The sequence below is a fragment of the Mizuhopecten yessoensis genome, unplaced genomic scaffold (assembly GCF_002113885.1).
Source record: "Mizuhopecten yessoensis strain PY_sf001 unplaced genomic scaffold, ASM211388v2 scaffold10251, whole genome shotgun sequence".
Lineage (NCBI taxonomy): Eukaryota > Metazoa > Mollusca > Bivalvia > Pectinida > Pectinidae > Mizuhopecten > Mizuhopecten yessoensis.
The window spans coordinates 409,771-423,095 of record NW_018408453.1 but is presented as its reverse complement, the minus strand read 5'-3'; the positions used below and the strand labels follow the sequence as shown (position 1 = coordinate 423,095).

Here is a 13,325-nt window from a genome sequence, read left to right as displayed (position 1 = left end):
TAAACCCGCCTCAGACAGGCTATGCTACTGATACACCGACACCATTGTCAACACAAGGAGTCGTTGTGAGCAACTGGAAAGATTTAATGAGCAGAAAATTGATTGATAATTCCCCACGCATGCGCGGCTATGGCTGCCTTAGATCATGGTTAGCATCACACGTTCGTGATTGGTTAAGGTATAGTTCTATTAAATATAAATTTATAAAAATACAGTATGGCTATGTTAAGAGTTTTAAACTAGCTGGATCTGTCTGTGAGGAACACACACTGCACAATGGACGTGTCAACACTACAACCCAACTTTTACCCCTCTATAGAACACATCACAGACTTTCAGAAGTAAGTTTTACATGTTGTAATGCTTGTGTTAATTTGTATTGTACTAACAAAACATTACACGTAATGTTGTAAAAATAATGTTAGGCTCATTTACATTCAACTAATATATTATTATCATAACGTGTACGAGGTACAAGCTAGCTTTAAATTAATATGCCATTAGCATAACCATATATCATTATTTACAACTGAAAATGTAACTTACATCAAATTATCTGTACCACCTACAAGTAAGAAATTTGTGTATGTTTTCGTTTTCATCTTTTTATAATGATGTTCTATATTGTTATTCGTTGTTTTATCTTTTTTTGTAGTCCAGTGATAGAGTCTACATTGACAATAATTCTAGACCTGGTGTTTGTATATATTATTATTTATAAAAGATTCTAAGTAATTAATTTACAATGTAGTTTGAAAATATCATTTTTGTTTATTTTAATAAAATGCAAGATCGTCTTGAAAATATTTCATACGTCAATACCTTTTAAGACATACTTATGCAGTCAACATTTATCTATGCCGTATTTTAAAAAAATGTAACAAGCTTATTTATGTTAGTTATACGAACGGTATGATATACTGCATATGAAATAGGAATATCGACGATATAAGAATTATAATATATACAATAGTCATTTTTACGGAAAGTATTTTTTAATAGATTGTGTTCTGGAAATAGATTTGATGAGATTACAGTTATATCATTCTTTTATCATAATATAGTCAAGACTTATTTAACTTGATTTTGTTTTTTATTGGAAATAATTCCTATGTTAAGTCCATTACTTTTTTAATTCAATCTGCTTATGTTCAAGCATTTCTTAAAGATATCACTTTAATTTCCTAAGGAGCATATTTCTCATCTGTCACTATTTTTCATTGTTGAGCAAACACCTTAAGAAAATCACGACGAATACCTCCTGTGCGTAACGATTGGGTGCATCTTAGGTACCAAACTTAAAGCTGACTTTACTCAGGTGTAACAAATCACCGGGAGTTTAATTACGAGGCGCAGCAGTCCCTAGTGTACAAATCACATCAGATAAAAACGTGCTGCATGATTATGGTTATTTAAGTTAACTGCTTTGAAGTTATTAAGGGTGGCAAATGTAGGAATTCACACACAAAACTGTAAAATTGGAGAAAAAAAAGAAAAAGAAAAAGAAACAAGTGTTAGTGCCTGCCGTATGCTAGCATTGGCTTCGAATTAATAATCTTTAAGATGTTAGATACTGCGTGTATAGTCACAGGGAACATTAAAATAATAATATGGATAGGTTGGTAAAAAATGCTTACCTCCGAAATGTTCAGCGTTACATAACATGGAACATGTGGAATGCAGCGCGACAAACATGCATGAATAATTATTGTGTAAATGCGTATGAAAATTAATTATTGAACAGGCGATAAACATATTTATTATGAGCAAGATGCGAGGGCAGCCTTTTCAAATGAGAAAGATATTTTTTGTTTAAAAAAGGCAGTCAAGGTTTTGTTGAGTTTCTGAAAACACGATAGTTTGTGCCCGTTTACATCTACTGCTTCGACATGAAAACATCCGTTGGTATTTGCAACTATTATATGTCTATATTTATTAGCATTTATATATCAGACAATCATTAACTTATAGAACAAACCCATATTTCTAATACATATCCGTGTTGCGGACGTCTGTCCTGTTTTTAATTTGTAAAAATAAGAAAATCCTCACAAGAATCGGAGTTGCAAGTGAATATGTTCTAATCCAAATAACCCCGATACAAGAATCCTTTTTTATATAGCATAATATGACATATTATTTAGCCACTATAGACAGATTATATCATCACATATCTATCTCCTGATAACTATCATCTAACGACTGTCATCTACTCATTTCATCTAGTAAATATTGAAAAGTAATCATCGACTAATTATACCGTCTAAATACTGTCTTCAAGTAACGATCATCTTGTAAACATTGAAAAGTAATCATCCACTAATTATACCGTCTAAATACTGTCTTCAAGTAACGATCATCTTGCACATCTCATCTAATAAATATAACAACTTCTATATGTCTTAATCCGAAAGATATTATAATGGTTATTAGGAAAACCAAAATATAACTGACAACCAGTTGTATCGGGCAGCTATGTATTGAGTTTTAGAATAACCGAAATATAAGAATGACCTTTAAAGATATAATGTCTACTGCGGTTTATATATATATAGTTTATGGCCGTTTAAAGTTATGGACTGGTGACTTCTACCCTGTGGTCACGGTCCAATGTATACCCGTAACCATTAACTGATACTGTCGTCAATAAACTGCGTCAATATGTACCGTTTGGTTTTATCAAAGATTGATATCTTATATATTTTTGAATAAGATTCATCATAAATTTTCTGATCGAAACAGCTTAATATAACTGAACAAATAATAATAGGAAGAGACATATTAAGTCCTACTAAGAATATATTCCTTTGCTGTTTAATTACTTTGATGATTTCCTTTTTAATTATGTTCAAAATGATAACGCGGTATGAACGAATAGATCAACATGAATACACTCAAAAGCGATAGCAAAATCACCTAGTTTGAATACGGACTTTTAAGATATGAATATTTTTTTATTCGTGATGTTCGTTAAAAATAAAAATAATAAAAAACAAGGTAATTTCCTCACTCGAAACACGAATTTTCCTTTCTTTTGTGCTTCTGTTTTAAGATAATTGTTTAAACAAAATCAACAATTCCAGTTTTGGTTTATCATGAAAACCCAACTCTTTAAAATCATATATAGTTATAGTTATAGTTAAGTTTATTTTCACTCCGAAAGAATGTAACCGTTGTGTTTATTGGGGACATCGATATCGATTAAAAAAAAATAAAAAAATGAAGATGATTGTTTTGATGGAGTAATCGAAAGCATTTTCAAGAAAGCAGAGATGGAATTATATAAAACTGATACATATAAATCAAGTTTAGGTTAATTTTAGGACGTTTATTAAGAACCATATATTATACCTAGATATATCGTATGAAGGATTGTGATAAGAGACAACAAATCCTTTTAAGTAGGTTCAGTTTTGATTGCATTATAATAATGCATTAATTCGACCTCATTATAAAATATTTCAGATATTTTAAAACACCGTAATACATATCCGTCCTATACTTACTTTGTTATTCGAAATTAGATATTAATACTCCACTTGTTATTCGCCATATCATTTTAGTGATATGTCGACTTTTAATTGTCAGAGTTTTTTTCTTGATTTTCTATTCATGAATCACAACAATGTAATTAACAACCTTAGTAATACAAGTTTCATGTTAAAATATCGCCACTCTTTTGTTTATATGAATTCTTCATAAATGGACTTTATATTCAACGTTTGGTTTAGTCGAACTGAATGTAACATAAAAAGACAACGTGTTATTTCTCTTTCCTACCACACTTTTATTTACGATAGAAACAATCCTACTGATTAATGATGCACTGATCGTAAGTTGATGACGTAATCAGGTTGAGTAGATTTGCTCAGGCAGTGTAATGAGGCTGTATTACCGATACAATATTATTTAATCTTGGAGAAGAAGGGAATAGTTCAGTGCATAAGTTTTTATTCCTTTTAAAATTAAAATTATAATATATTTATTTGTATTGATTTGTTTTATAGTATACATCATATAAATATGTTTCCTACCATTTTGTTAATTTCTTGTTCATGATTATTTCCCCCAAATTCTGCAAAGGTATCAGCATAGTTGATATCAATTTTGTCATTTAATCGATACACTTGTTTGATGAAATAAAAATTAGACCGACTTGATTAAGTATTCGTGGAGAATTAAATCAGCAACGTTTAAATAATTGATATGGTGTCAATACAGTGTAAACAAACACTTGCACATATTAATGAGAATGTGATTGTTATTCTTTATTAAGTATCAATTGACCAGAAAAAATGCGCATATTTATGTCAGATATCATATCTTTTTTTTATGTTTCCTGCTATGGATAACTTGTATTATTCAATTCTGCATGTTAAAGATGATAAAGTCCGTCTATTTAAAATCCTGATATAACAATGTGCTGTATGCACTTTTCAAAATATAATAATTTAACAACTATTCGTGAGCAAAAAACCTAATGGTACATTTTTTAAACTGGTAATACCTTATGCTGGATTATCAATGTTAAGGCCGAGATTTAAGTTTTTTGATAAAGGGATACTAATGTGGTTATGCTATTTTAATATCTTGTCTCTTGATTTGATTTGTTTTTGAATTTTGGAAATTTTGTTCAAAAATTGATTGTTAATAAAAAGGTTTGTTTAGGTACGTTTTATACTGATTTCAAAGAGAATAGCTAAGGAAATTCAACTAATAAATATGCGAAAACCCGCAAAACGAAATTAGCTCTTGAACAGTACGAACAACATTGGTGCTTGTATAACGTAGAAAAATAGATATCATTATGGTAAGCTCTATTATTCGATGTGACGATGTCTTAACTAGTATACAATGGTTACATGTATTGATGATTTGACTGGTACATTCGCGTTATGTATGTTGATACTTTGACTGCTACACTCGCGTTCCATATGTTGATACTTTTACAGGTACACTCGCGTTCCATGTGTTGATGATTTGACTGGTACACTTGAGTTATGTGTGTTAATACTTTGACTGGTACACTCGCGTTACATGTGTTGATGATTTGACTGGTACACTCGCGTTACCTGTGTTGATGATTTGACTGGACAGGTTCACTAGTGTTACCTGTGTTGATTTTTTGATAGGTACACTAGCGTTACATATGTTGGTGTTTTGACAGGTACACTCGCGCTATGCGTGTTGATAATTTGACTGGCACACTTGCGTCATGTGTGTTGATATTTTGCCAGGTCAGGAGGGTCAATGCGTACACTCGCGGTACCTGTGTTGATGTTTTGACTGCTACACTCGCGTTACGTGTGTTGATGTTTTGACTGGTACACTCGCGTTTCATCGGTACACTCGCGTTACATGTGTTGACGTTTTGACTGGTACACTCGCGTTACGTGTATTGATACTTTGACTGGTACACTCGCGGTACATGTGTTGATACTTTGACTGGTACACTCGCGGTACATGTGTTGATACTTTGACTGATACACTCGCGTTACATGTGTTGACGTTTTGACTGGTACACTCGCGTTTCATCGGTACACTCGCGTTACATGTGTTGACGTTTTGACTGGTACACTCGCGTTACCTGTGTTGAATACTTTGACTGCTACACTCGCGTTACGTGTGTTGATGTTTTGACTGGTACACTGGCCTATCATATGTTGATGTTTTGACAGGTAAACTAGTGTTACCTGTGTTGATTTTTTGACAGGTACACTCCCTTGATGCGGGTTGATAATTTGACTGGTACACTTGCGTCCTGTGTGTTGATATTTTGACAGGTCAGGATGGTCAATGCGTACACTCGCGTTACATATGTTGATACTTTTACAGTGACACTTGCGTTACATGTGTTGATATTTTGACAGGTACACTAGGGGCAATGCGTACACTCGCGTTACCTGTGTTGAATACTTTGACTGCTACACTCGCGTTACATGTGTTGCTGTTTTGACTGGTACACTTGCCTAACATATGTTGATGTTTTGACTGTTACACTAGCCTAACATATGTTGATGCTTTGACTGTTACTGGTATACTAGCGTTACATGTGTTGCTGTTTTGACTGGTACACTCGCGTTTCATCGGTACACTCGCGTTACATGTGTTGACGTTTTGACTGGTACACTCGCGTTACGTGTATTGATACTTTGACTGGTACACTCGCGTTATGTATGTTGATTCTTTGACTGCTACACTCGCGTTCCATATGTTGATACTTTTACAGGTGCACTCGCGTTCCATGTGTTGATGATTTGACTGGTACCCTTGCGTTATGTGTGTTAATACTTTGACTGGTACACTCGCGTTATGTATGTTGAGACTTTGACTGCTACACTCGCGTTCAATATGTTGATACTTTTACTGGTACCCTCGCGTTACATGTGTTGATAATTTGAAAGGTATACTAGCGTTACATGTGTGGATGTTTTGACTGGTACACTGGCCTATCATATGTTGATGTTTTGACAGGTACATTAGCGTTATGCGTGTTGATAATTTAACTGGTATACTAGCGTTACATGTGTTGATGTTTTGACTGGTACACTGGCCTAACATATGGTGATGTTTTGACAGGTACACTCGCGTTATGCGTGATGTGTTGATGTTTTGACTGGTAGACTGGCCTAACATATGTTGATGTTTTGACAGGGACATTAGCGTTATGCGTGTTGATAATTTGACTGGCACACTTGCGTCATGTGTGTTGATATTTTGACAGGTCAGGATGGTCAATGCGTACACTCGCGTTACCTGTGTTGAATACTTTGACTGCTACACTCGCGTTACGTGTGTTGATGTTTTGACTGGTACACTGGCCTAACATATGTTGATGTTTTGACTGTTACACTAGCCTAACCTAAACTCGCGTTCCATATGTTGATACTTTTACAGGTGCACTCGCGTTCCATGTGTTGATGATTTGACTGGTACACTCTCGTTATGTATGTTGATACTTTGACTGCTACACTCGCGTTCAATATGTTGATACTTTTACAGGTACACTTGCGTTACACATGTTGATACTTTTACAGGTACACTTGGTATGTTGATACTTTGACTGCTACACTCGCGTTACGTGTGTTGATGTTTTGACTGGTACACTCGCGTTTCATCGGTACACTCGCGTTACATGTGTTGATAATTTGGCTGGTATACTAGCTTTACATGTGTGGATGTTTTGACTGGTACACTGGCCTAACATATGTGGATGTTTTGTCAGGTATACTAGTGTTACCTGTGTTGATTTTTTGACAGGTACACTCCCTTGATGCGGGTTGATAATTTGACTGGTACACTTGCGTCATGTGTGTTGATGTTTTGACAGGTACACTCGCGTTATGCGTGTTGATAATTTGACTGGTACACTTGCGTCATGTGTGTTGATATTTTGACAGGTCAGGAGGGTCAATGCGTACACTCGCGTTACCTGTGTTGATGTTTTGACTGCTACACTCGCGTTACATGTGTTGATGCTATGACTGGTACACTCGCGTTACATGTATTGATACTTTGACTGGTACACTCGCGTTACATGTGTTGATACTTTGACTGGTACACTCGCGTTACATGTATTGATGCTTTGACTGGTACACTCGCGTTACATGTATTTATGCTTTGACTGGTATACTCGCGTTATGTGTGTTAATGCTTTGACTGATACACACGCGTTACATATGTTGATGATTTGACAGGTACACTAGCGTTACATGTGTTGATGCTTTGACTGGTACACTAGCCTAACATGTGCTGATGCTTTGACTGGTACACTAGCGTTATGTGTGTTGATGTTTTGACAGGTACACTCGCGTTATGCGTGTTGATAATTTGACTGGTACACTTGCGTTATGTGTGTTGATGTTTTGACAGGTGCACTAGGGTTACATATGTTGATGTTTTGACAGGTACACTAGGGTCAATGCGTACCCTCGCGTTACCTGTGTTGATGATTTGACTGGTACACTCGCGTTACATGTATTGATGCTTTGACTGGTACACTCGCGTTACATGTATTGATGCTTTGACTGGTACACTCGCGTTACATGTGTTGATGCTATGACTGGTACACTCGCGTTACCTGTGTTGATGATTTGACTGGTACACTCGCGTTACATGTATTGATGCTTTGACTGGTATACTCGCGTTATGTGTGTTAATGCTTTGACTGATACACACGCGTTACATATGTTGATGATTTGACAGGTACACTAGCGTTACATGTGTTGATGCTTTGACTGGTACACTAGCCTAACATGTGTTGATGCTTTGACTGGTACACTAGCGTTACATATGTTGATGTTTGGCAGGTACACTAGCGTTACATATCTCGATATTTTGACTGTTACACTCGCGTTCCATATGTTGATACTTTTACAGATACACTTGCGTTACATATCTCGATGTTTTGACTGTTACACTAGCCTAGCATATGTTGATGCTTTGACTGTTACACTAGCCTAACATATGTTGATGCTTTGACTGTTACACTAGCCTAACATATGTTGATGCTTTGACTGTTACACTAGCCTAACATATGTTGATGCTTTGACTGTTACACTAGCCTAACATATGTTGATGCTTTGACTGTTACACTAGCCTAACATATGTTGATGCTTTGACTGTTACACTAGCCTAACATATGTTGATGCTTTGACTGTTACACTAGCCTAACATATGTTGATGCTTTGACTGTTACACTAGCCTAACATATGTTGATGCTTTGACTGTTACACTAGCCTAACATATGTTGATGCTTTGACTGTTACACTAGCCTAACATATGTTGATGCTTTGACTGTTACACTAGCCTAACATATGTTGATGCTTTGACTGTTACACTCCTATTATATGTGTTGATGTTTTGACTTGTACGCTCCCCGCCTAAATACACAAAAAAATCAAATATTAACCGTGCGATTTTGTTATGATATAATTAAAAACCTATAACGAGTTAACAAGTTAATGATTTCTTGACTTGATAATTTTTTAACTGAAATATCGAATAGTTTTACATATTTTACATCTTCTTTTGATATTTTTGTCAAATATATTTAATTGCTGATCATGGTGTTTCCATAACTTAAGTGTCCTTTCCTGTAATTAAGTAATAATAATTTATATTTACTGCTGTGAATACTTATTTAAACTTTTCGGTACATACTAATATACCGATTAATACGAAATATAACTCACACTTCTTTATAATCGTGTAATCTTTATATACATAGATATCTTAAATTTATAAGAAAACACTACAGATTATATGAAAATATCTTCCTATATATATATATAGATTATAATGATGTTTTTGTGTGAATCTCCTACTAATCAGCACGTAAAGCACCTTCCTAAGGTTCATTTGTCCACGTTTACGCAATGACTGCCATGAATAAAGGAGGATGTCGCGAATGTTAAACTATATCTACACGCAAATACACAATAATCTGGTCTTCTGTAGCAAGAAAATATACTTATGGATATTATGACTCTGAAAGTTAATGAGAAGGAAAAGTAATTGGAAATTTATAATTTGTAAACATGAGTTGAACTGATAAAATGATGCAAATAAATATTATCTTTCTCCAAGGCGTAAATCACCGCAAGTGAAAATAATATAATGAACGATGTCTAATTCAAATTTTCATTTTTCTTCAAAATCTACCTTGATCATAGTAACATTGGGATGTCGGATAGGGGAGGGGGAGAGGGAGAGGGGAGAGAGGAATGGGGGCAGTAAGTTTCTCCTGTACAACACAGATCAACTACAAATCTGTATCAACTTCATTGAAATCAAACCCTTGTTTACACTACTTACCATGTCATATATGTATACCAATAATAATTATAACACTACACACCATGTAGTACATATATATGTAACATAAATAATTATAGCATATTATACCATCTTACACATGTAACACTACACAACATGTCATATACATATAAATGTACCAAAAATAATATAACACTACACAACATGCAATGATATATATTTATGTAACATTTACAATTATATCACTTCACCTGCACACCAGGTTCATATATACGTATGATTATAGCAACACTACATACCATGCTATATATATTGCTTTTATTATTAAACAATTATAACAGTTTTCAGCATGTCATAAATACAACATAAACAGTTCTAACATTATTAATCATGTCATAAATACAACATAAATGGTTTTAACACTATTCAGCAGGTCAAAGATACAACATAAATAGTTTTAACACTACACATCATGTCATAGATACAACATAAATAGTTTTTACGCTATTCAGCTGTCATAGATACAACACAAATATGTTTAACACTATTCAGCATGCCATAAATACAACATAAATAGTTAAAACACTATTCAGCATGTCATAGATACAACATAAATAGTTCTAACATTATTAATCATGTAATAAATACATCATAAATAGTTCTAGCACTACACATCATGACATAGATACAACATAAATAGTTTTAACACTATTCAGCTGTTATAGATAAAATATAAATAGTTTTAACACTATTCAGCTGTTATAGATACAACACAAATAGCATGCCATAAATACAACATAAATAGTTAAAACACTATTCAGCATGTCATAGATACAACATAAATAGTTCTAACATTATTAATCATGTAATAAATACATCATAAATAGTTCTAGCACTACACATCATGACATAGATACAACATAAATAGTTTTAACACTATTCAGCTGTTATAGATAAAATATAAATAGTTTTAACACTATTCAGCTGTTATAGATACAACACAAATAGCATGCCATAAATACAACATAAATAGTTAAAACACTATTCAGCATGTCATAGATACAACATAAATAGTTCTAACATTATTAATCATGTAATAAATACATCATAAATAGTTCTAGCACTACACATCATGACATAGATACAACATAAATAGTTTTAACACTATTCAGCTGTTATAGATAAAATATAAATAGTTTTAACACTATTCAGCTGTTATAGATACAACACAAATAGCATGCCATAAATACAACATAAATAGTTAAAACACTATTCAGCATGTCATAGATACAACATAAATAGTTCTAACATTATTAATCATGTAATAAATACATCATAAATAGTTCTAGCACTACACATCATGACATAGATACAACATAAATAGTTTTAACACTATTCAGCTGTTATAGATAAAATATAAATAGTTTTAACACTATTCAGCTGTTATAGATACAACACAAATAGACAGTTCTTACGCTATTCAGCATGTTATAACATTAACATAGAGGCACATGTAGTTCTAAAACACCGTGTCATTCATGTATAGACTATTATATATTGTGGTTCGGTTTCTGACCAATTTGCACCTCCCCTTCCACATATGGTGTGGATGAGTGAAAATAAAACAATTTTGCAGACGTTTTGACATTAAAAAATTTCAAGAAAATAAAAGTGATTCACATATGAGGTTTTCAGAAAGTAACAATGTTCGAGGAACAGATGTATTGCCTTTCAGTTTGATATTACTGTCAGGAGACACCTCAATGTTTTGTTTATTTCTTTTGATCCCTTTGTGATGTACACTGTGAAAAATAAGACATTTAAAAACAAAAATGATACATGTTAGTGTTGGCTGATACCTCGATATCGTCTACCGGTTTCCGACAGCTAACTTAAAAAAATGCCTGCATGCAAGTGTTGAGTGACATCGCTACTATTATTCAATCACCAAACAAGCTAATTGCAACGCTGGAATCAATACGCAAATTGAACAAAAATTGGTTGAGACATGAGTAGAGCACTTTAAAATGTTATTTTACATCAACGAGTGATAGACAAATATCTCCAAACCAGGGTAGAATAAGGCCCATAAATTATACAACAATATGAGAATCCATAAAGGCTATGCGTTTACAAATGGTTCTATATGTTAACATCAACCGCACATTTACAAATAGGAGAGGATGGGTATGTTATTTATTATTTACAGATGATAAAAAATAAAAATGGAAGTACTGACGGAGAGCAAGGTGATCTGAGGCTCGTTACATTATCTGCGAGTTTCTTTTTATCTCCTGGGGTTTTAACAGAGATGAAAGATAATTAGCAAAACGTGGTTAATTATTCATGAGGTACGCTAAGTATGGAGATAGATAACCTGACGCGTGCTTGACGCGTGTACCCCAAGAGACGGGTAATAACAATCGCTATCATAGCAGATAGCTATAGAAAATAACGTAGGAATACAAAGTCTTTTTCAGAGGTAGATACTTATCCTAAGTGTATGATTTATCGCCGAGTGTATCAAAGTACGAGTGATCTCCATAAACAGACTGATCGTGGTACAAACAGAAGTGGACGAGCGAGACATAAGGCAACACCATCAGTCTACAGATTGCGGTTTTATATGCATACAGTTTCATTTAATATTCTTAAGGATAAGGTTTCCAAGGATTTCTATATTTTCCGATGAATTCAAATAATTGTCAAGCATTAGATGACGCGCTCCATTTTATTTTATGCCGTATTTCCCAAAGAAATCAAAGTTCTCCCAGGAAACAATAACTTACATTTTGATATTTAGAGAATACTAAGTTATTACAAATAGGCTGGCTAGATATATACTGGTTACAACCTGTATTGAACTTGGATTTAAATAATTTACGTCTTTTACTCAGATGGCGCAAAAATGTAAGCGATCCTAGTCAAATGTCATCAAACAAAAAGGGTCCTTTAGCCTATCCGATTCAACCGTTTCAAACAGCGGAGAGGCTCAGACCTGAATCGAGGCTGAACTCCGGAAAATTAGGCAGGTACATATCGAGGAATCCGGACGTGCCTGACCAAAAGGAAAATGTTGACTATCGCGGGTTTGCATTATTTCTGCATAAATAAGTTCGCTTCATATGTATATTTTTGGAAATATTCTGATACTTAATGCATATGTTAAAAAGGACGTAATGTTACTGAAATATTAGTATTTATTTTCCACAAAACTTCAAAACTGTGCATTTTAACTCTGTTCATAAGTTTCGGAACAGTGCGTTCGTTTATCCCGGAATATTTCTGCGTCGCCTGAACTGTTTCAACCAGGAAATGTGAAGGCAACACAAGTTGAACACTGTCAGACAACACAAGAGAAAAACGACAGACCCTGTTAGACAACACCACATTAAACATAACAAACACTCGTCAACGGGATAACAGAAAAACGACAGACCCTGATAGACAACACCACATAAAATATAACAAACACTTGTCAATGGCATAACAGAAAAACGACAGACCCTGTTAGACAACACCTCATTAAATATAACAAACACTCGTCA

At 34.0% G+C, this 13,325-nt stretch overlaps 1 protein-coding gene across 1 annotated transcript in view; it reads left to right on the top strand.

The window, feature by feature from the left end:
* Window positions 1-252: 252 nt before the first annotated feature.
* LOC110459879 (PR domain zinc finger protein 14-like) overlaps window positions 253-13,325 on the top strand; it is a 33,608-nt gene continuing 20,535 nt past the window's right edge. Inside the window, exon 1 of the mRNA XM_021512347.1 lies at window positions 253-341. Coding sequence (XP_021368022.1) covers window positions 277-341 — 65 coding nt within the window. The 5' untranslated portion in view covers window positions 253-276. The remainder of the gene's footprint in view (window positions 342-13,325) is intronic.